Genomic DNA, 25,131 nt, shown 5'->3' with positions numbered 1-25,131 from the left:
AAAAACATACCAGAATTTGTCAACAGACAGAAAACCACTATCAGCTGGAAGATTAGTATTTATCTGAGCTACCTGTGTCAGCTGATTTATCTTCCTGTTATACTTTTCTGAATGAGGTGCAGGGAGCAAATCTTCATGGTGCAAATCTCAGCTGGACAATGGGAAGCTTATTCATTCAAATCACTAAAACAGGTGTTACCTCTAGATATACTAGAGGTGATGAAGCCAGTACCTCACCAGTCACAACTGGTGTTGTATGTGCTTGTTGCACGTCGTCTGAGTGTGCTGTTAGGGCAGATGAATTAGCCTTTATTTTGACTTTTCAGAGAGAAAGATAAGTAACTTTATTTTCTTGAAGGGACATTGTAGAGTCGGAGTATCTTGGGAGGGATTTGCATCAGACATCTAGCAGACAAGGACCTTCTTTGTGTTTGGGGCTCCCAGATAGCAGTGCAGCACAGGACAACAGTAGATGGAAAGGCAGCAGGTTCAAAACCAGTAAATGTGATTTTTTTCCCCCCCTTCTTCTTTTAATTCCTTTTCACACAGCCAGCCTGAGGAGCTCACTGATACAGATTATTAGTGAGGCCACTGCAACCACTGTGGTCTCAGCTGAGGAATTACTGTGGCACAGAGGTGGCGCTTGTCTTTGCAGCAGACAGCAAACAAGCAAGCAACACGTCCTGGCATGGCAGTTCTGGAGTTTGGAGAGGATCTGGACTGAAAATACATGGGTGATGTTAGACTTAATGCTTTACTTTTATGATTTTATCTGTAATGACTAGGTAGTGTAACAGATTGCATGACTTCTCCCTCTCACCCTTCCCCCAAAAAGTCATATATAGTTGTTTTACAGAAAATCAGCAGGCTACATGAGAACAGTTTGTCTGAGCAGCAGTAATCCTATGGCCTAATCATGACATTTATTGTAGTGTTGAAAACAGAAGATCAATCTATTAAGAGTAGCCAAATATTTTTGTCTACATCAGAAGAATTCAGGATGTCTGACTGTATTTTTAAGTGTTATCTTCTTTGTTTTTCCTTACATTACAGTCTTCTGGCCAAGGCATTATCTTTAAAGGGCCCTGGCACTGATACCTCCTGAACGTTTTGAAGACAAAAACATTGTCCAAATACTGTCTTACATGGGAAGTATGTAATTTTTCTTTTCTGCTTTAAGATCAAATTATGTATTTCAATTTTTTCATATAAAAGGGTGGATATTAGGGGCAGGGAAGGAATCTGGTAAAATGCCCCTGTTCTCTTTTTCATTTGGTATAAATGCAAAAACTTTATGGATTACATGAGTATAAAAGTCTTTCTGGGTGACTGGTTCAGGCACAGTAAGGAAAGCCTTTCCATATGACTTTGTTTGGGAAGAAGATGTAAAAGGGATCCAAAGAAGGAAAGGGTTGAGATATGTGGAGCTTTGGCTGTTTCCTGTCCACAGTGGAGACCAAAAGGAGTTGAGCAGACATGAAGTCTGCATTAAATTACTTCCAATTAAGAAGTGAGTGTGGAATTGTGATTCCAAGATCGCTGTTCTTGTGGTCCTTATGCATTGCTGAGAAGATACATAATCTAGTTGAAATGAAAATACTGACAGAAAAAAAGGGAAAAAAGAAAAACATCCATTCTTTCTGGTAGCTCTTTATTCTTGATTTTGTTGTTGGATGGATGTGCACAGCTCATAATAACGGTATTGAGTCTGAGTTTGGTTTCTTGTAGATACATTTCTGGGGTTGTTAGTTTTGGCAATGGAGAAGAGACAAGGCTTTTATTGCTTTGTTCTTTGAGTACAGAAACCAAGAGAAAAATTAGTCAAGGTGTAGCTGTTCGTTGAATGTGATGATGTTTTTAATACTAGTGAACGAAAGGTGAACGAAAGGATAAAATGCCAGCCTAATGCCACCACTAGATGACAAGTGAAGAACCTTTTGCTCTATGATTATGAAGGCTTTTGCTGTGCCTGGCCTGGTTTCTCATGGTTACTTCTAAGAAAGATGTTGTGGACAGAGCTGGTGAGGAATCTTCAGTAGAATTACTTGAAACAAAATTCTCAAAACTTACACTTCCCATATAAACGTTATCTGTTATGATGGAAATATTACGAGGGATTTATAGCCCCAATGTGGTATTTCCAGTCGGAGTTGAGGGTTGACTCTAAGGGAAAAAAAGGAGAGATGGGGACCACAAATCAGCCAGTAACTCAGGTTGAACAGATCTTTAAATTGGCATGCCAAGTGATTATGCCTCAATTTTTTTGAGCTTTTATGTATCTCTGTCCATGAGGGATGTTACAGCTGATGTAGGTCTGGCTCATTCTCAGCTGCTTCCACCCGTCTTTTCCCTTTGAGGCATAGAGCTGTTACAGAATAGATTGTCTGCCCAGGCAATCCAAAGGAATTGTTCCCTATATGATATGCTGAGTTCACCTGTTCCAGTAGCAAGGGAGCTTCAAGGCCGGTATTGTTGGTTGAACTCCACTTACTTTCCATAACGGTATGATTGACATCAGATGGTCCAGGACAAAATGTCCCCTTTCCAAAAGCTGTGGCACCAAACTAGTTTTGAGGTCACTCATAACACAGTTTCAGCCAGAAATAATTCTAAAAGTGTCTGCTCTAGAGGAACTTGATTTCTATACTATAATAACATTCTGCTTAGTTTGGTGGTTGCTGAAGCAGAAATCATGCCAAGGCACTCTAGGTGGTCTTGGCCCAAGATCTCGTTTAGTGCCTAGGCTGGTGTTGAGTTTCCTGCCCCACCTTCAGTGATGGGTTCTGACTCTGAAGTGTTTTATGGAAGGGAAAAGCTTTAACTTATGTTTCTTTTTTCTTTTCCAGGAAATTCATATTTATTATAAACACCAAACTGTTTCCCAGTGGCACACCGCTAAGTATTTACCCTGCAACTTCATTCTAGTTATTCTAAATTGCACTTAGTAATCCATGGATAATTTTGTCTTTCTGCCTAACTGTGTCCCCCAAAATCCAATGTTTTTTCCCTACATACTTGAGTCTAATGAGAATTGAATGTCTTTAAAAGTTGTTTTCAAGTTCCATCAGCAGTCATTAATTTTGATTCAGGAATTCACCAATGAAATTTGGGGCCTGTGCTATAGTGATCATAATAAAACTTCCAGGACATTAACATCTGTGAAAGCTTTGGATTTAATTTGTTGATTTCTGAGAAACTTCACTGATAAAATTACAAGGAAATCTCTTACTTGCCAGTTCTGTAGGGGTGCTAGGATGTAATGAAGCAAAACAAACGTAACTGCGTCTTGAGGAGAAGGGTTTGTCTTTTCGAGGTGGAACCTTCTTGTACCGATAACATTATATTGATGTTCTGATGCTTCTACAATGGCTGAAGGAAATGGAGTAATCTTTTGATTAAGACAGGTTATTTCAGACAGCTAGGTTATGATTCCTATGATCTTTAGGAAGACGGTATCTTGGGGCCTCATTTGCTGAGATGGAGGTCAGGCGACTCCTCTCCCTTACCTGTGTTATTGGGTCCGAAGCACTATGGAGTAGGGACAATTTCCTATAGCCTATCTGTACGGTAGATAGAACAGTGACAGTTGTAGCCACTGCCATAATATAAAAATTATAAACATTTAACCTGTTTCCTCGCTTATTAGTAAAATTTTGTCCTCACTTATATTGGGGATTTGTCTGTAGTTCTGTTATTCCAATACTTGCTTTAAAAGGGAGGTCGGTCTTTATTGACCCCACAGTAATAACATTTCTATATACAACACATGGCATTAGTTCTCTTACTGCGTAGATTTTATGGAAGACCTGTAACGTATGTTAGAGCTATTTGATGAAAGCTTCTTTTATGCTAGAAGTAACCTAGTGGGGAAGAATTCCTTTTTGTTCAACTTGGAACCAGTTTTTCAATGCACAGTGGTGACTCTTCTTTTGCAAGAAATATGTATACTTCAGTAATCTAAAAATCTTTCCCGTGTTTCTCTGGGTACTTAATATAACACATTATTACACAGCTTTTGACTGTGGGGTTTGCTGAAATCTTACTCCTGAGAAAGCCACCTAGAATTCTTATGTATACTACAGCAAATTTTTAGATACTATTAGTAATTGTTTCATTAAACAGCTGGTTAATGAGACCTTTGATTTGGTACTCTGTAATGTGCAGAATCCAGTTCAGAGTCTGAGTTAAAGCCACACATTGCAAGAATCATGAAAGTGTGTTAGATTCAGCAGAAGGACAGCTAATGTAGAGACAGGAACAATTAAACCCCAAAAGTCCTCTGCCGTTATGCTTAATTTTAAAACAAACTGTTGGGAAAATGCGAAAGTTGTCTCAGAATGAAGCTAAAAGCTGCAAAATAAATATTTAACTGGTGGTGTCCTTAAAGAGTTGTGTCCAAACACAGCTGAAAGCATCACAAACCCTGGCAGATGTAATGTGAAAATAGACAGGCCTGGAAAAAAAAAAGGTCAAGGATCAGCTAGCTGAAGGAGTCACAGTTTTACTAAATCCTTCTTAAATACATCAAGAACAAAAACCCTGCAGAGGGTCTGCGCAGCCGGTTGATTGTTATTGGTATAAGAGAAGTACTCAGAAAGAGCATAGCTACTGCAGAGAAGCTAAACGAAATGGTGTTTACTGCTAATTGGGAAGATTGCCAAACTGAAATTCCTTTTTTGGGGCAGGCGGTGCGCAAAGAAAGGGGTTGACCTAAAAAAACTCAGGGATGAAATTGCTTAGTTGCTAAGGGTGATACCTTATCTCATGCTTTAAACTCCCTGGGTACCTGAAGCCTAGAGGATGACAGATTTTATGCCAGTGTTTAAAACAAGAATGACCAGAGGACTGTATGGCTGACATTCATACCATTCAAATTCATAGATACTGTAACAAAGGATATAAGTCACAGAAGTAAGTAGGATCAGCTTGGGAGGAGCCAGTAGGGTTTCTGTAAAGAGGTTACAAACCTCTTGGAGTTTTCTTGATGGGGGTGGGAAAGGTGACTAAGATTTAGATTCCCAAAAGGCTTTTAGTAAAGTTTGACGTGGAAGGCTTTTGAGCAGCCATTGGATAGGAATGCAGGGCTTTGTATATTAAGTAATGCATAAAAAGATAGGAGGAGGGGTAAATGATTGATTTTTTTTTTTGTGTAGGAGGGAAGTTACGAGCAGAGTTTTTGAGGATTTGGGCTTAGGATCTGTGCTGTTCAGAATAGTAATATCAGGGATGGTAAAGGCAGTGGGTAGTCAAATGAGAAAGTTTGCTGGTGTTACGGTTCTTCAAGGCAGTAAAGAGGGAAAAAGAGAGTGAAGGATTGCAGGAGGCCTGTGCAGAACTGAGTGACTGGACAACAGGGCAGCAGGGGTGGTTGGAGGCTGCATAAATGAAACGAGGACAATTCAACCTGGAAAAGAGATGGATGAGAACATATGAGAGAGTCACGCAGATGCAGGAGACCTGTGGGTCTTCTCATCAGAGATGACAGAGGATGTCTGTGATGGAGATGTAAGAAAGAGCATGTTGTCGATGAGGATGTTTTTAAAGAGAAAGCAGAGGAGTACTTCAGAGAGAAGTCCTTTGGCAGTTACAAAATACACCGACTGTGACAAGCTCAGGAAAACACCTGAAACAAAAAAATAATTGGAAGAATGAAAGTATTAAATAGGATTGCACTGTTCTTACGATTCCATGTCGTCACTGTTGGAGGTAGAATACTGGGCTATATTCATTCCTTGTCCATACTGGCATGGCCATTGGTCTCTTATCCAGTTGCTTGGACTGGTGAATTTGAAATCTGAGATCTATATTTATTCATATATAAATAAGTACATAGAGAGTTAATATAAGTTTTTATATATATATATTTAGCTGTAGATAAGAAAAATATTTTTTCTGTGTGTGTGACTAAATCTCCTGTTTGTTTTCCTTTCTTTCTTTCAGTTTCGTTTTATGGTGATAGCTTTGTGGAGTTGAACATGGTAGAAGCATCCTCTCAGACATCCTTACAGTTGCGGTTTCGAACAAGCAAGCCACATGGACTGCTTTTTCTTGCAGCTGGGAAGAAGGATTATTGTTTAATGGAGCTATGCTCAGGAAATTTACAGGTATGGTTTATAACTATAGCTAAAAATATGTGTAGGCTGTATTGTTTAGTGTTTTTCTTCAATTCTTAAAGTTTATTCTAGTCATATTTGTGATGGCAAGTAAACCTATGCAAAATTTTAGTGGGATTTTATTTTTTCGATTATATTTTGTAAATTCCATACTTAATATGAAAATTTATGAAAATTAATCTATTAATGATATATTAATATATGATTGTGAAAAATACCACTTTGCATTTTGATAGTTAACTTTCTGTCTCTTGCAGTTGAGAATTAACTTTGGCGTGGGGGAACAAGTACTGCATTCTCAGCAAAGATCTCAGCTGAATGATTTAGCTTGGCACCTGGTTGAACTACATCATGAACATGATAACGTCACATTGGTAATTGATAAACATGACAGAACTAGTGCAAAAATGCCTGGAATTCTCTATGAATTAAATATTGATTATGGATTCTACATAGGTGGTACTAGTAAGCTTGATGTTCCCTACCTTGTTGGAGCACTGCCCAGTTTCCGAGGATGTATGGAGGATGTGTCGTTCAATCAGCTAGACATTCTGATGCCTCTGAGACCTTCTCCTGGCTTTAAAAATGTCCATGAAGTTTCGGTGGGATGCAGCGATGAATTCTTTGCAGGTGAAGATGAACCCATTAGTTTCTTCAGTTCCAGATCCTATGTTTCTTTCCCGACATGGAATGTTGATGATGAGGGAATCTTGGAGTACACATTGCAAACCTCAGCTGCACGTGGCTTGCTGCTTTACCACCCTGGGCAAGCAGGAGATTTCATTGCAATGGAAGTGGAAGATGGATTAATTAAAGCCTATGTTGGAAAATATAAAAGCAGAACCCAGCTGTCCTCTCATAGGTTTGTCAATGATAGTCATTGGCACTACATCGAACTGAAATTTACTGCAGAATATTTGCAGCTGACATTGGATGAAGAAACTGTGAAAAAATCACTGCCTCCCCACAGCAGTCTGCCACTTCTGAAGGGGTCTCTCTTTGTAGGTGGTGTAGATGACAGCACACGATCAGAAGTGATTAAGCTAGAGCTAGCTTCAGTGTCTGGGAAGTATGCCAGAGGAGGGTCCTTCAAAGGTTGCTTAAGAGATCTGAAAGCTAATTCAAAAAAGAAATCACTGAAGAATGTTCTGGTAACAAAGGACATTTCAGCTGGATGTGAAATTGAGAGTGCTTTTAATAGAAATCTTTCTTTAGAGATGGCTGTAAAGAACCCTACTGTGAAAGCAGCCCCAACCTTTGCAATCTCCCCTGAGAGCTCTGTCTCTCTGGGCAAGGAAGACAAAAGCCATCTTTTAGTTCTAAGTAACTTGATTGTGCTAGAAGGTGGACAAGCTTCACTCGAATCTACACATATTAAAGTCAACTTAGACTTCCAGAAATTAGGGATTCATCAATCACAAATTCTTTTTGAAATAAAGGAACTACCCTCTCATGGTGACTTGAAATTAGATGTTGAACCAGCACAGGAGGTAAATACATTTACTTTGCAGGATGTGTGGGAAGGGAAGATTCTTTATGTCCATGATGGCTCTGAGGACACTTACGATTATTTTAATTTCTCCATTTCTACCATCAGTGAGAAAATTGTGCCTCCATATTTGCAAGGAAATGAGCAGCATGTGTTTAGCATTACTGTCACTCCAGTAAATGATGCGCCTGAGATCACGCTTCCTGAGGGAAACTTGCTTCTTCTCTTAGAGAACTCAAAGAAACGCTTGACTAATGATCTGATAAAAGTTCTAGATAAGGATACGGATCCAGTGGATCTCAGTCTTTCAGTGCTTGGAAATCTGAATGTAGATGCAGGATTTTTAGAAAATTCGAAGCATCCTGGAAAAGCTATTACTACTTTTTCTAATGAGGACTTAAGAGAAGGCACTGTTTTCTTTGTCCACACAGGCGTCAAGAACTCAAGGATTGTTCTGAGGGCGAGTGATGGTGAGAAAGTGAGCAACACTGTTGTGTTACGTGTCATGGCAGTTCCTTTGGATTACAGAATTGTCAACAACTCAGGAATAAAACTGTTCCAAGGTGTTACGAGTTTGATCACGCCTAGGCATCTGGCAGTTGAAACAAATGCCAACCTCGAGGAGCTGGAGATACGGTACGAGATCACAGAGCCACCCCAGTTTGGGAAAGTCCAAAGGCAGCATTCAAGGGGGGAATGGAAGCGAGTCAACTCTTTTTCTCAACGCTCTGTTCAGCGCAGCCGTGTGAGATACTGTAGCACTTTTAAAGAAATTCAGCTGGAAAATGTTACTGACCAATTTAAATTCAAAGTTAGCATAGGAAACAGAATCAGTGAAGAGCACGTGTTTCCAATCAAAGTGAAATGGTTAAGGTACAGTTTATTGAAACATCTTCCTCTAGAAATTGAAAAATCAAAAGAGTACTTAAATTCAGATAATCTTTTTGCTGCGATTGTGGATCTAGAAATACCTGAAGATGAGCTTCATTTTAAGTTGCTGTCCCTACCAAAGAATGGACAAATACTGCTTAATGACCAGCCTTTGAAAAAAGATTCAGTCTTTAGCCAGAAAGATATTACTGATCAAAAAGTGGCATATGAATTAATCAGCAGATACCATGAAGACAACCATGATTCATTTAGATTCCTCATTTCTACAAAGTATCTGGAATCAAATTTATACGACTTTGAAGTCTACATCAAATCAGATTTCAGAAATGTCGTTTCGACTAACAATGGCCTAACTGTTACTGAAGGTGAAGGAGAGTTAATAACAAGCACAAAATTGTTTGTGCAAACACTGGATAATAAAACTTTCCAATATAAAATTATACAGTTTCCTAAGCATGGGAAATTAAAGCTCATTAATTTTTCAGGCTCATTCGAGAGTAATGACAATCTCACCACTTTCACTAACAAAGATATAACTGATAAGCGCCTTATGTATGTGCATGATGATTCTGAGACAGCATTTGATGAATTTCTTGTCAGAGCTTCCAGTGAAGAGTCAGGAAAGTGGGCGAACTTAGATCCAGAAGCAGAACCTTTGTCAGTAGAAATTAGATTCAACATTTCTGTCCAGCTGAAGAATGATGAGAAACCAGTACGTGTAATTGATAAGATATTTAATGTAGTGAGAAATGGGCAGCGATTATTAACTTTGGCAGATCTTTGCTATCATGATCCTGATTCTGATTTTGATGATGGACAGCTGCTGTATACTAGACGTGGCATTTCCAATGGGGACTTGGTGCTAGAAAATGATACTTTTCACAGACTCTACCAATTCAAACAAGCGGACCTGGAGCAAAAGCAAGTCCTGTTTGTACACCGTGGTGCAGATTTTGGGCGATTTGTGCTCTTTGTGACAGATGGCAAGCACTATACCTCTTTGCTTCTAGAAGTTAGTGCCACTGATCCTTACATTAGGTTGGCAAATAATACAGGCTTGTTGGTTCAAAAAGGAACAGAGGAAACTATTACAACAGCTAACCTAAGTGCTATTACAAACCAAGACATCAGAAATGATCATGAGATTACATATGAGATATTCTCTTCCCCCAAATATGGAAGAATATATGTAAATAATCTGCTGATGGATTCCTTTACTCAGCTTGATCTGATAAAGGAGTATGTGACCTACAGGCATGATGACAGCAACAACCTTATTGACACGTTTAACTTTACGATCCATGCTAGAGATGTCCATCTGGATGCTGGAGTGCATATTCACATGTATTTGGAAAGCCATCAGTGGCCAGCAAGGGTTGTGAACAAAAACAATCTCTTAGTTGAAGAAGGAAAACCAGTTAAAATCAGTAAAGGAAAACTGCAAGTAAGTTAACTGTGTTGTCCATTTCTCCAGTCTTGTAGCAAATTTTCTTCACTGCTTTCTCAGTCATTGCAATGTCTTCAGTCTCTCTGTCTTCTCTTCTTTGACTCCTTCTGGTTTTCACTAACATGACTGCATTCTGGATGCTTAATTCTGGAGACACTAACACTAGAAAGCTTCCATTTCTAGAAAGGAAATGAGTTAAGACTGCCCATGGTCTTTGTTACATATTGGTGCTTGAGGAAGTTACAGTTTGGAGATGCTGCACTTGTTTTTTTGTGTTAGCTACGACAATTGTTTATACTTAATGTTCATGTATCATTCGCAGTTGAACTGGTGGGAAATGCTGAGGAAGAAAGGGTTTTGTTTCATTCAGTTTGGAGCTAGCCCAATTAACACTGTCTGAGGATCGCATCCAAAATTTTAAAAGCATCAAGTCACAAACCTGAGGTCATTTCTCTTTGGTTAATGTTTTCCTCCCTGTTGTTCGTGTGTAGCCCTTCAGTAAGCACCGTGAGGGGGCTCTGGCGGCATGTGGCTGTGCTGCCAAAATCCTTGTTTCAGGCAGGGGTTTGCAGTGCTCAGGCTATTAGTTAATTCTGCAGTGTGTTCCTTTTCAAAATTTACAAATTTGGGGCTACAAAACACTCCCACGCCACATTATTTAACCAGTGTGCTTAAAGTATTACTGTATTGTATTAGGAATTTGCAGATATACCATGTAACCCAAACAATGAATGCCAGTTAAATAGGCAGGCAATCCAAGGGTTAAAAGTGAAAAATTCAGAAGAGAACTAAAGAATTTCTCCCCTTTCTGTTTTAATAATTTTGGGATATGTTTTTAAATTTAAGGTCGTTCATGAAAACAGTTCTCCATCTGAGATTGTGTTCACAGTAAGACAGCTTCCAGTACATGGGTACATTCGGAAGTTTTCCTCAGAAGAAAGTTATCTTGGTGCTGACCAAAGGCCAGTTTTGAGCTTCACACAGCAAGATGTTGACGAGGGCAAAGTTCAGTATGTGCAGACAGTTTCTGACCAACTAGATGACCATTTTTCTCTGGATGTGACCAACGGTGTGCAAACAGTGAGTGGAATAGAGATCTCTGTAGACATCATCCCCAGAATGATTCCCCTGGAAGTACAGAACTTCACAGTAATTGAAGGGGGCTCAAAAGCCCTGGTGGAAGACTATCTAAAAATTTCTAGTAGACACTTTGCAGGACTCAGCTGTGAATACGTTTTAATTGAACAGCCAAAACATGGGTATATTGAAAACTCTCATGTTCCTGGAATAAAGTTAACCACATTTACCAGAAAACAGGTAATGCATTTAGATCTGCTTTGCTGTGGTCATGATTAATTCTTTGTATTGCTAAAAGCTAATTCTTCCGTGCAGTAGGACAATCTGTTGGGAGGTGGTAAGATGCATGAGTTTGAGCTTTATTCTGGCCTTGTACTGAAGATCTTTCTGCAGTTGCTAGCTGGTCATTTGGGGTGGGGGGGAGGGTGCCTTGTGGTGAACCACATCACTTCCTTGTGAGGCACTGGTCACACAGACTAGTGTGCTATAATCACAGTAGACTGGTGGGCTGCTCATACTCACGCAGAGTTGTTGATACAACCTAAGACTGATAGACTGTGGGTACATTTTAAAAAGACCAGAGGAAGTGATGTGTAGATTGAACAGGGAGGAAAGTGGAAAAAAAATTTTTTTTAGGTCATGTCTTTGCTCACAGAGAGACAGTATATGCCTAATAAGCTAATTTTCAGTCTTTTAGCTCTGAGAAGCAAAACTGTTTCATAAATCACCATCTACTAATACTATGTTCAGTTTATAGATACCAGGAAACATTGTGGTAAATATAGTGGGACTGGATTTTCCGTTTTCCCTTCAGGGGAAAGGGGAATGCCAAGACTGGCAAGTTAAGATATTCTGGCTAGAGGAATGGACAAATGAGCTGTAAAATTTGCTGTTGTGGACAGAAGAAAGATAGAGGTACAGATCAGATATGAGCATAAATAAAGTCTTAGAAGTCATAAAAAGATGCAATAAATCCAGGTGGCATGACTAGGCTTCAGTATTTTTGTTTTTTTAATGTGGCATTCATTTTCTTTCAGCCTCTTCAGTTTTTCAGGTTGTTATATTTTTCAGGTGGAACAAGAATTAATCTACTATGTTCATGATGACAGTGAGGAACTGATGGACAATTTTACTGTGATAGTAAATAACACAGAATTGTGGAAACAAAGCTTGCCCCAAACTGTATTTATAACAGTTACTGCAGTAAATGATGAAGCTCCTGTTATAAAAGTTAACAGAATTCTCCAGGTATGTTTGTCAACGTTTTGAAATGTTAACATTATTTCTAACCTGATACCATTTAAAGCACCTTCATGAACAGAGTATTACGTTTGTATCTGGTGGGATAGTCAGTATAATAAATGGTGATCCTGGCGTTTAAATAAATTAGTGTTAATGTAGGGAGGCAGTACATGGGTAACGTGTATTTAGGGAGATTCTAGTCATCATGAAGAGCATTTTCTGCTCTTGTTATGTAAAGTTTATATAGAAGGCTGACTGAGCTTTCTTTTAATCTTATAGATACATGAAGTCTCTTGGGCTGACATAGGGCTTGTGGGGTGGGATGGCTTGCAACTGGATCATTGCTGTGTTTTAGTGTTGTTTGCTAGGGCGTATTGAGGCCTGTTAATGAAACAGCATAGCTTAGAAAAGTACTAAGAGTAGTGATGATGAGCGTGCAAACATCTCACTGTTGTCTTTGCACAGCCTTCAGACCCTGTGCTTCTTGCCATTAAGTGTACCAAAGGGTCAGACCTGCTGAGGTGCATTCTGCTGCCTGCTGCTCTCTGGATCCCCAGTGGGACGGGACAAGAGAAGAGCGCAGCATGCTCACTGGCACTTCATTAGAGAATTGGCTATGTGTTGGGTATTTCTGATACAAAACAGGAATGTTCCCTTCTTTAAAAGTTCCTGATAAGAATAATGCAATGCAATCTGTGAAAATCTAGGCTGTTGGAAGTCATCACGATATTAGTGCAGACACCGAAACTATTATTGTGTGATACTGTGAGCTAAAAAAAGGACATGCTAACTTGTTTCTAACTCGTTCCCCCCTAAATTTTTCCTGAAGAAAATTTTAAAATTGTTGACCGATGCTACCTTTTGCTCTTAATAACCATAGCTGGCTTTTTAATCTTTCGTTTTTTGGAAAAAGTCACTATTGTCACTTCAGTTTCAGTGCTTTTTCGGATTTATTTATTTATAGGATTGTTGTTTGTTTGTGTTATAATAGCACTCAGTAACCAGAACCAATTTATTATGGACAGTGTGCCCATGTAAACCAAAAAGCCCCTGTGTGTAAATGCTTCCAGTCTGAGATCTGATGAGTAAAAACAAATTAGGTGACTCTGAAAAGCAGAATGAAATGGATATGGGTCAGCTAATGAACCTGTGGTCACAGTAAACCAGCTGAGAGGCATCAAGACAGAGAAGATGTTTAGGAATAGGTTTCAAGGAAGCTAAGCAGGGTGTTTTGAGGCTACATCATCCCCAGTGCTGTATGACGCAGTTTACAATTGGTGGCACGTAAACCATGTATTTAATTTTACATATTTAGTTGTGTGTTGCAGAGGGAGAATGGGTTACTGTAAAGATGATCATAACCTTGTGTTGTGTATTTCGCCTTTTCACATGAGGAAAGACATTATTTTTAAACAGCGATAGTGGTAGTATTGTACAGCTTCGCAGTAACAGCAGGTAATCCATGATAATCTGCAGATGCCCACAACACAAGACACCCTGCCCTGTGCAGACTCTGCTGGCAAAAGGGCAGACTCACTTCACAAACATTCGGATAGTACAGAGTAAAACCTTCCCTGGTTAAAGTAATTACAGTGGTACCCTACAGACACCAGCAGAGCATGCAGTAATGTTTGTCTAGTCGCAGACAAGAGTGATATATGTGCAGTCAGTAATTTTTCTGTGTCTCCCTTCTGGTGCATTGCTGACATTGAACAGCAGTCAGTAAACAGAACTGAGGCTGTGCAGCGCACTGCAGTGCAGCATATGGATTTTTCTAAAAATCTCTGTAAGTCTGTGCTTCCCAAGAGCAATGATAAACACAGTTTAACCTAGCCAAAGTTGGTCCTTGCTGCTGGGGAGGCAGTTTGCATACCCAGAACCAAGGTGCTGCATTTGTGCCTGTGGTTTTGCTGGTCATGCATAAGCTATTGCTGAGAAAAAAACCTTTACTTTTGTCATGAGTGGGTACTAATATGCACACATATGTTTGATACATGTGCAGACTAAAACAAAGCTGGCAGTCAAGTTATATACTGGGAGGAATACACTGAGATGATCCTTCTTTAAAGCAAACTTGCACATCCCAAGTAGGTGGGCGAAAATGGATTTTTCTTAGTCCTGCTAAATATTGAGATGAGCCAGGCATTCCTGTGTAGGATACTTGCTGGCCCCATGTTCTAGGCAAGCAGTCTGTGCTCCTCAAGGACTTTGCTAGCAGTGAATGTTGAGTAATAAACTGTGTGTTACTTTTAAAAACGCATTAGCTCTTTTATATCTTTTGAAAGGTTGAAACTGTACAAAATGTCCCAAAGTATAAAATGAGGGACTAGTAGTGTGAAAACTGAGGTCCAGTAGGACCATTTGAGTTCACTGAAGTTTAGCACCTCAGAAATTTTCCAGATCTTAATATAAAGAGTTAGAAAGAGCTGCTGAACAATTTAAAAATAGGTTAGCTTTTGGCATCTGCTGTTGAGAAATAGCTTCTGTGAAGAGCTGCATTATGTGGCCAGTGCTGTTGATGTGGATATATGAAAGCTAATTTTGGCCTTTGTCACGGGGCTTCTGGCCAAATGCAAGAAACTGTTGAGCATGTGCACACGTGCTGAACGAGTCCTTCAACTCTAGCTCCCTCACTTCTGAGGCATCCATAACATCCCTTCTTCAAACAACCTTGTCTATTGTTATCAAGGTTATGAACACCATGGGAGGAGTTTCAGGAAAACAAATAACCAAACATTTTGGGAGTTGTTTCTGATTTTTCTCTAGAAAGTGAAAGTAAATGAAGTTTCTAGAGGTTTGGTGGTGTTTGTTTTTTTTGTTGGCTGCGAGTTTATGACATGCTGAAGTATTTACATTAACATAACGTATGAGATACAGAAAATTCTACTGTCCTGAGAGCTTCTGTAATATATGCTCATAATCCTTCCATTTAATTTAAAGCCATTTCATTGGAACAGTAAATGCATGAAGGATATGTTTATGTAGAAACTATATAGCATTTTAGGTATGATTTCCTAAAATTTCCACAGGTTCTATGTTTTTTTTCTGGGGTGGGGATGGGGTAGGGAAATAGGATATTTTCAAGAAAGTCACTATCCTGGCATTATTTGCTGCATTTATGTATGTGTTTAAATATATTTGTGGGTAGTGATGCTGTGAAATGACTGTATCCTCCTGTTGCCACAAGAGGGCCATATTTTCCTATAAATTGATTTTTTAAAAATCAAATTCAAACACTGAAATTTTTTCTCCTTTAAATCTCTCACTTACCAGAGTATTAAAATGGCTATGTATGTAGAGTGTCTGGTAGGATATGTGGCATACAAGGAGATATTTATAAGCTGAATGATGTAAGTAGAGCATGGATTATTTCCCACCAGTTCATTTTTGGACCATGCCTGTGGAATATGTTAGGCACATGCAAAATTAGTGTAATGCTACATCCTGGAAGTTCAGATACAGTTTTCATGGCACTCCTCAAGGAGGACTTGATCCCAGATGTGGAAAATAAGCCACTTGTACAATATTAGCAGATTCTGAGTGTCCGCTTCCCTACAGCCCTTTTCAGCTCTTGGATGTCCTTTCATTCCTTAAGGATCGTGTTGCAGGTCATGGAGCACCTCAGCATGTACCACACTTTAAAAAGTCTTGTGTGTTAGTGTGCTGGAACAATAGAAATAAACACTGGCTTTATAGAAAAAAGCTCATTTTTTCCTTAGTAAGAGAAAAAATTTCGAAACTTTTGGACATTTAATGAGTCATTTGAAATAACATGTTTCCATAGTCCTTTCTTATGTTTTTGCATATTCTGTTTGTGACCTTTTATTTTCTGTGTAGAATAATCTGAATCAAGTGCTACTGAGACAACTTAAAGGGTCTCAGTACAAAACCAGTGCTTATTTCGTGCCGCCCAGTAAGTCAGGCTTTGCTGTTAATTGTCGTCCTATGTTTTCACAGGTGGCGTCTTTCATTGAACTTCGATAGTAGTAATTACATTATGGAGAAATACATATTTCAAGGGAGAAAATAGATAGTTCCTGGTTGCAAGATATTTTCTATTATAAAATGTAACACAACTTCTTTTTTTCAAACTTTTTTTTTCTAATTAGAAAACGCATATAAGTTCATTTTAGTATCTCTTTTTCCATGGCACATATTTTGTGACACAGTGTAGTCAGACATTTGTCCTCTATTGAAATGTGGCAAAAATCCCAGTGGCTTTAAAAGGTTTTCTTCCGTGGTTTCTGTTAAAAAGTAAAATTAATACTTAGGGGAAAATCTGTGATTGCTGATTTTTTGTTTTGGCAGAGGTAAAATGCCCTTTGTCAAGGATCGCGTTTCCTCTTCAACCATTTGCTGTGATGTTCTTACCAGATATTTGTTAAGTGTACTAAGACCCTAGGAGGACAGGAAGGGACGATGCAGTATGCGTTTTGAAGCTCAGGCTGAGGTTTTTAAAGGCTCAGGCTCTTAAGATTGTGCACTATATAAACTCTGCATAGGAAGAATTAATATTGATGTATTGAATATTTAGGAATTTAATTTCATGTTGAGATAAATACGTATTTTTCTTTGTTAGTACTTTTGTCTGTAATTCCAAATAATTACAGCAAAGGTGAAGCAAAAAATTGGGCTGTTGCTTATCATTTTCAGACAAGAAATTATCTGGTGAGATATGGATGAAGCTCAGATAGAAGTCCTTTCTGCTTGAAAGAAGGATCTTGCAGTTTGTGCATATCTTAAGCTAAAAAAAAAAGCATTTAGATTTACTAGAATTAAGTAATGGGTTTTATACCATCTTTCCAAATACTAGTTAGCTATTTTGTCTGGAAGCATGACCTGGCAAAGTGCTAAGCAGCTGTTGGAGGTGTTGATTCCTTCATCTCCTGCTGGACTGAGCACCTCTGTGGGATGTTTGGTGAACTAAAAAAGGGTCTTTGGTGTGTGTTGTCAGAAGGAAATAATGCAGCTACAAGAAGTGTTTCATTTTTATTAGGGCTTATGCTGTCCCCGGGCTGTTTTTCTTTTCTGCCGGTGAAAGTAGAGCATATTGAATGCCTTGCCTGCTGTGAAGTACATGACACTAATATTCATGTGTATGTGTTGGAAAGGAGCTCCTTGACTCAGTTATCAAAATACAATTTTGTTATGTTGGTAATTTGGATCGTGCTTGACGAGTAGAGCACTCGTGCTGCAGCTGTTTAAAACTCAAACTGGTGTAGGGTGTGTTTGCTTGTATTATTTCATGGTCTTGTTTTTTGAAAACCATTTGCCAACATTAACTGTTCTAGTCCATGATCAGGGATTTGGATGGACAGTAAGGAAACTTGTCATAGCTGCTAGTTTTGCCCAGCACAAATCTTTATTCTTTCTTTTTCTTTGAAGATTTTTTTCTCCTTGATTTTCTTTTGTATGCATTTTCTTTATTATTACTATTTTTTAATTTTTGCTTTTCTAGGTCTGGGTGGGTTCAGTCACAGAAATAACTATTGATGACCTTTGTGCAGAAGACAAGGACTCCTCACCATCAGAACTGATATATTCCATTACCCCACCTAGCAATGGGCATTTGGCTCTGAAGTCTTCTTCAAACAAGAGCATCCTTAGTTTTACCCAGGCTCATATAATTGAAGGGCAGCTGGTATTTGTACACAATGGTATGTGGTTTCAAAAATACCACCACTGTTACCAAAATACTGCTCCTGTTCAGTATATTTGTGTTTGTAATCCTTTGAAGATCTCCTTGTAATGTTACAAAAATCTCAGAGCACCGGTTATGTGATACATGATCTCACAAACTAAACAGGAAAGGGTCTGATAACTACTTAAATGTGTGCTCACCAAGAAACAGCGGTGTATTAGGGGTTCAGCTGGTAGCAGCCTTCTTTATGAATGCATGTTTGCAGTAGGGGAACATTGCCTTGCAGCTTTCAAAGATACGAAATCCATTTTTTTGACCATTGTAATTGACAATCTCCTGAAGCCTTTCTGTCTTGCTACACTGCAGAGCTATTCATGGTCCAACAGTCTCTCAGATACCTTCCACAGTGTTAGTTGCGTTCCTGGAGCAGCTCTGGGCAGTGAAAATATGGGTCATCTGGGTGATGTCAACCTTTCTGTCAGGCTGTGAAGGATTTCAGCTTTAACCATTGACTCTTTTCTGCCAGTGGCCAGATCTAGAGATTGGATTATTTGTGCTGCTGCTGCAGAGAGAATGTGTGGGCAATAAAAAAAGAAGTCAGGGCAGCTTCATTCATCCTTGAGTGGCAGTGCTGGGAAGCTGCAGAAATGAAGTTCCCAGTGGGGTTCCAGCCAGCTGAAGAGGTGGGGCTTTTACAGGGCTATAGCTGCTTTTCTCCTCCTCCAGCTCTATTATCCTGTTACCTCAGCTAGAAGGAGGTGCTAAAGAAGGAATAAACTAGTTTTGGGGAAGGAGATGGAAGATGTAGAGCACTCTCTGCCAGCGCTGAGGCAGGCTGGAGTTATTTCCAGTGCTCCCTTGGGTGCAGCAGTCACTCCAGATCTGTGCTGTGTCTTCATGAGGCTTGGTGCAGGTTGAAGTGGTCTGACTTCCGATGCAGTGTCTTCCAGAGTGCATATGTGTTGCTGAAATTTCTTTACAAGCAGCTGCTGGTGAGCTGCAAGTATCCTGCTCAAATAATTTGGTCAGGAAATGAAAGGTCAAGAGCACAGCAAAAGTGAGCCAAGCTGTTTAAATTGTTCCGAGGGAGACTTTGACATGTAAAAACCCCTATGGTGGTAGGGTGGTAGTCATCTCAGTGTGAGGAAATGAATCCACTCTGTTTTCCAGAAAGGGTAAATGCACATCTGTAGCCTTAGGAAGTGAATCTTGAGATTAATAAAAGTAAAAAGAACAGCAAATTTCATTTTCCAGTGAGTGGGAGTGTGGGTTGTACAGTAAATTTGGAATGTAAAATTGCCCAGGTCACGTGTCAGCTCTTGCAGCTGCTCTGGCTCTCCCATCCGCTCAGCCTCATGGCCTCCAGTGTTTCAGAAAGTACTTTGGACATTTTGTTTCTTTTCCTTTCTAAGCCTCTTATTTTCTTTCCTCCTTCATCTTGGACTGTTGCTAGAAGTGTACTTGTTACTCTCATCTTCCCACTTGTCTTCAGTCTTCTAGTGTATGCTAGCTTCTTTGGCTTCTTCTGGGAAGTACCCCCACTTCATGTTCTCCACAGCCTGGCATCTACTCTTCCTGCTCACTCTAACCCTTTCCAAGGGGAAAAGCTTCTATCCCCTGGCTGCTTCTCGTGGCACCACAGATCTTTTACGTTTGTACATGGTAGTGACTCTCCACCCTCACGGTCTTTTGTACTGCCAAAGAAAGTATTACTGTACTTTGCTTTTATACCTCTAAAATTAGACTTCATAAAATTTTCCCTTCGTCATTGCTCAGTCTTGTGAGTTACATTATGCTGCTTGTTCTGTGCTATGAGTTGCAAATGTCCCACTTTGTTCTCATATTTTCCCCTTAAATGTTGTGTTTGTTTCCTCTGTAATCCCTGATTGTTCTCTCACCAGGATAAATGCAGAACCAGAACATACCTTTCCTTTTCTGTACTTCTCTTTCAGCATGAGAATTCCTTCCCTTTTCCACCCTTGCTTCACTCCAGGGTGCTCCCATCCTGCTCTCTCAGTATGGGGTCTGCCCTTAAACCCTGCTGGTGTTTTCCTTGGGGTAGTACGGAATTGAACTCTTGTTGGTTCTGAAGTCTCTGTGTCTTTTCGGCGCAGTTTTTACAATCCTCTTTCTGGTGTCCTTTTTATCACCTCTGATCAGATATGCCTTTAGAAATTAATTGCGATAAAATAATCCATGCTCCACCCAAACAGCACTTCAGGATTTAGTTCTGTTCCTGACTCTGCCAATGACAAAATGTCTGTGTCAATCGGGCAGTTAATCCACATTAGCCAAAAAAGCAGGTGAGGCTAAGTAGGCCTTTTTTTCCCAAACCTGAGGCAAATAGTAGACTCTTCAATGCCTTTTTTTAAATGTGCAACTACTTATGCATTTTTGTCAAGAGAAAACAACAGAGAATAAAGGCTTTTAAAATAAAACCAATATGACCTGATCTTCCAGAGCTGCTTCAGTGCCTGGCTGGATATAAGAGCCTTGCCTGGGGTAGTTGTTAACTATAATCTCAGAACCCACATTTGATTCTTCTGATATGTTAATTTATAGTTAGGAAAGGAGTGCTGATCTTTAAGTTAAAGTACATTGCATCCTCTCACTTTCAGGATATATATTCATGTAGCAAGATCTCATGGCTAAATTGGGCAAAACAAGTAGAAGAGCAATGGTAACTATTTGCAACAGTCAATGTTTCAATTTTTCATTCTCTCTTTCTACCTAATTAAACAATCTGGGAAGCCTCTACTTGAAGCAAGATATGGGAAACTCTGTACACCTCAGTAAGCCAGTTCTGAGAGACGTATTTTTACAGGAATCCACTCAGACTCCTGGAGGTCTGGGAAGCCTCTACTTGAAGCAAGATATGGGAAACTCTGTACACCTCAGTAAGCCAGTTCCGAGAGACGTATTTTTACAGGAATCCACTCAGACTCCTGGAGGTATTTTGCTATCACTTGTGCCAAAGTACATACAGGTCCTAAGGTGAAAGAAAAAAATATGCATTTATTATGAGTACACATAACCTCTGAAATAGTTTAAGCTGTGATAACATATGCTCTTCAGCAAAGCTGAAGCAGAGTGAAGAGGCAAAGGAAACAACCTCAGAGTTGATTCAGTCCTTTAAATGTAAATCAAAATGAAAGAACATTGTAGTTGTTTTTTCTCCCCAGATTCTTTCTTTGCCAAAATGTGACTGCTTAAGTGCTTTGGTCCCTCCTAAGATATAAAAGGAGTAGGAAATTCGGGAGTCATTGTGTCCTCAAGTTTAACTTGGTTTCAGCTCCACTGGGGTCAGTGAAGAAAGAAATGAAGGGACACTCCGCTAATTTGCATCTAAGGGATGTCTGGCCTTCAGTGTAAGGAACAGCCAGTATTTCTTCATTGGGAAGATGTTGTCTGCATTGTTAATTTATTTAGTTAAGATACAAAGGTACTGATCAAAAATTGCTTCAGGATGACTTTCGATATACTTCGCTGTAGCCAAGAGTGAAAGGTATCCAGTGTATGTTTGTACATTTTGAATAACAAATAGAATAATACAAGAATAAAGTTATGTTTTTGTTTTCTATAGGAGCAATGTCTGGAGGCTTCAACTTTCAGGTGACAGATGGTTTGAACTTTGCACCTCGACAGATTTTTAGCATCACAGCTCGGACGCTAGTCATTAGTGTTGAAGTGAACAAAGGACTCAGAGTCTTTCCAGGTCTGTTTTTAAAGATGATCATGATTTCGTTCACTTGAAAAAATTGCATAATACACGGTTATTTGTCAGATAGCATGCTGGCCAAACTATAGAAAACTGTACCTGGGGACATCTGTCTGTCTGATTTTTAAAAGAACCGTTATGTTTTCTCAAACAACTTATTGTTTTATAGTCTTTAACTTTTTGATATGTGCATGTGCTTGGAGTCATGGAAAGTGGCAGTGAAATATATAAGTACAGTGTGACAGTAACACTGCCTGCCTAAGCTCTGAACAGTACCCATTCAGATTTGTTTAAAAGCTATTTATTATACTCGTATATTTAGAGGTGTCTTAGCTGGTTGTTATTTTGCCTGATAAAAGCAGAGTGAAGGTTGTGATTTTGCCTGGTAAAAGCAGAGTGAAGTTTGTGTCCATGGGATTCTGAGTAGCACACGTAAGCTTGCTAGTTTGCTTTCTTATTGTTTGAGCTGAGTTATGGAGGGCAGCACAGACTCACTGATGAAGCAGAAGGATTGAAAACTTTGATTCGTATTTCTGCATTTGGGACTAGTTGGATCAGTAGCTGAGTGTTTTTTTTGAAGAAATCCTACTCCTGAAGGAGTTGATGTGTTAAGAGAGTCTCACCAGAGACATTTACTGCTTTGCACTGGCAAGAGTAATTCCTCATTCAGTTAGTAATCTAACATTAATTGCAGGACTAAAGAAATGAAGATTAGTATTCTCTCAGCAATGTCTTGCATCATACATTTGTCTGCACTACCTTCTTTTTGCTCTGAACATGATCTGTACAGACAAAGAGAGACTGAGAATTGGTAAAGCTCTGTAGGTATTAATCTGTACCTCAATTTATTAATTTGATACAGAAGAGCAGCACTTTAGTTTCTTAAACTTCCTGAATATAAGCTGCATAAACAAAGGCTTGCAACAAAAGCCACTAAAACACAAGCAACAAAAAATGAGATTGTAGCAGCATGATCTTCTAATTCGGTAGATACAAATGGGATTCACATAAATCCACTTACAGAGCTTATTAGTGTGTGATTTTGGTGTGTAAGGTTGCCTCAGGCATAGGGTTTTACAGGAATTATTTCTTAAGCCAAAGATAATTGTAAGAAAAGTATGCCTGATACTTCCATAGAAGGCAAAGTCTCTAGACTGTCTATCACTTCTCCAGTTTGCAAAATACTGTATTTCTTTGATCACTGCAAGCTGTATTCATCTAAGCCTACAGTTTTTCCTGAATTCTTGCTTACTTTGGGTTAGCAAAATTCCTTTTTGGTATTAAAAATTATTACTAGCTTTTTCACTTTTAAAGACGTTCTGGAGCTGTATGGGTTTCAGCTGTACTTGATCATCATGAGATGACTATTATAACAATGATGGTGCCAAATGGTTAATACACATAAAAACAATAGCCAGTGTCCTGTTATATTTTATAGCACTGCAGGAAAAGTTAATTTTGAGAAACTTGAAGAATCTTCTCTCTAGGGAAGTAAAAATTGAATATATCGTGAGGAATTTGCCATGTCTTCATGACTGTCTGTAAACTATTCTCTCAAGCATATTGTTCTGCAATTTTGTAAGAGCATGTACTGCTGTCTTCTTTTGTGTTGGATGTACCAGATTTGTTTATACAATTTCTGGATTTTTTTCTGTTCAACAGAAGCTTGTTTTATTCAGTGTGCTCAGTAAATTGACTGCTAGTTATGTGAGTTTTTTCTTACGTATACTAGGTATCTACAATGTGAGGGTTTGCTCTCTTCAGAGAAGCAATTCCTTAAAGAAGAAATGAGCTGAGTTGCTCTTTGAGAAGCAGAGGCAGCCTGACTTGTCGGTATTCTGAAGTAGAGCTGTCTAAGCAGTTAGTAGATGAGATGATTCATAACTGTTTAGCAGTGATAGGCAGAATGCTCATGCCAGAGCACTTTCCAAATCTTAAATGTAGGCAGTAAAAATAGATACCAAAGTTATTAGGTGCCGATAATGGCTTTATGCGGTTGCATTCTACTTGTATGGGTTAGCTTGGCACTACTCTACATCACCCATCCTGGTTGTGTGTCATCTTCCCCTATCTCTGTTTCTTTCCCCTGCGTTTGTGTGGGGTTGGTTTTGCCATCTCTCTGCTCCTATATTTGGGAACAAGCAGTGTTCTCACTTCCCTTTGCTTCACCCGGTCTGTTAGCTGGCAAGAAACCTTCCTCTCCCCGTTGAGGTCTCAGACCAGAGCAGAACTACTGTGGGTGCTGGAAAAGGTTCTCAAGTCTCAGCACAGAAGTGGGTGAAGGAGAAGGTTATGTTTGGCGGAGGATCCCATTTCACAGGGAAGTGTGAGAGACTTTATTGTCTGTGGCCCTAGAGCATATTTCAGCCTGTGCTGTGCAGCGAGTGAGATCAGGTCTCTTAGGAACAAACAGGGGCTTTGTGGCACACATCCTCTGTCCTCATGTCCCTGCACTGTGATGGTGGTGGTGGGATAACCTGGTATGGTTATGGAAAATTGGAGAGGTAACTTCCATCGCTACATGTTTGTAGCGTGGAAACTCAAACATATATGACCGTTTGAGAGTTACTGTCTTACTCTGTTAAGGTATTGAGGCCTGATTTGCATAAGTAGGAGGTTATTGAGAAATAACTGTGTTTGCAGATCCTACATAGATCCCACATAGAATGTCCTGAGTTGGAAGGGACCCGCCAGGATCATCGAGCCCAACTCCTGTCCCAGCATAGGACAACCCCGGAATTCACACCGTGTGTCTGAGGGCAATGTCCAAATGCTTCTTGAATGCTGTCAGGCTTGGTGCCATGACTGCTTCCCTGGGAGCCTGTTCCAGTGCTCCACCACCCTCTGGGTGAAGAACCTTTTCCTAATATCCAACGTAAACCTCCCCTGGCATATCTTCCTGCCATTCCCTCGAGCTCTGTCACTGGTCACCAGGGTGAAGAGGTCAACGCCTACTCCTCCACTTCCCCTTGTGAGGAAGTTGTAGACCACAATGAGGTCTCCCCTCAGTCTTCTCTTCTGCAAGCTGAACAAACCTAGTGACTTCAGCCACTCCTTGTAACGCTTCCCCTCTAAACCCTTCACCATCTTTGTGGCTCTCTTCTGGATGCTCTCCAGTATCTTCATATCCTTTTTATACTGTGGCACCCAAAACTGCACACAGTACTCAAGGTGAGGCCGCACCAGTGCAGAGTAGAGCAGGACAATCGCCTCCCTCGACATGTGGTCTGATTAACTGTTGCTCTCAGTTGCACATTCCTGACCACATCTGCTGTATGCACAACACAAGTTCGTGCTTTCCTCTCTGCCTGTCACACAAAAAAGGGAAAATAAGAGAGTGGAAGAGGAGGGAGACTTCTTGAATTAGATATAGTGTGGGAGGATTTTTCTAGACCTGAGGGACTGCTTCACTTTTCAAAGCAGTATGGAGACAGAGAGGCATGGGAAGGTAAAAAGGGGAAAACAGGGAGAGCCAGAGATCTCATTTAATTATAACTCTGTTTCAAAGTAGGC

General features: G+C 39.7%; 1 protein-coding gene across 1 annotated transcript in view; it reads left to right on the top strand.

Annotated features, from left to right (window-relative positions):
* The window catches only part of LOC137675886 (chondroitin sulfate proteoglycan 4-like), a 41,525-nt gene that overhangs the window by 4,397 nt on the left and 11,997 nt on the right, over positions 1 to 25,131 (top strand). The window contains exons 2-7 of the mRNA XM_068422171.1: positions 5,941 to 6,104; positions 6,371 to 9,937; positions 10,787 to 11,257; positions 12,089 to 12,265; positions 17,718 to 17,916; positions 21,484 to 21,615. Coding sequence (XP_068278272.1) covers positions 5,941 to 6,104; positions 6,371 to 9,937; positions 10,787 to 11,257; positions 12,089 to 12,265; positions 17,718 to 17,916; positions 21,484 to 21,615 — 4,710 coding nt within the window. The remainder of the gene's footprint in view (positions 1 to 5,940; positions 6,105 to 6,370; positions 9,938 to 10,786; positions 11,258 to 12,088; positions 12,266 to 17,717; positions 17,917 to 21,483; positions 21,616 to 25,131) is intronic.

Source organism: Nyctibius grandis, chromosome Z (genome assembly GCF_013368605.1).
Source record: "Nyctibius grandis isolate bNycGra1 chromosome Z, bNycGra1.pri, whole genome shotgun sequence".
Classification (NCBI taxonomy): domain Eukaryota; kingdom Metazoa; phylum Chordata; class Aves; order Nyctibiiformes; family Nyctibiidae; genus Nyctibius; species Nyctibius grandis.
The sequence above is the reverse complement of the archived record's forward strand: the minus strand, read 5'-3'. Positions and strand labels throughout refer to the sequence as shown.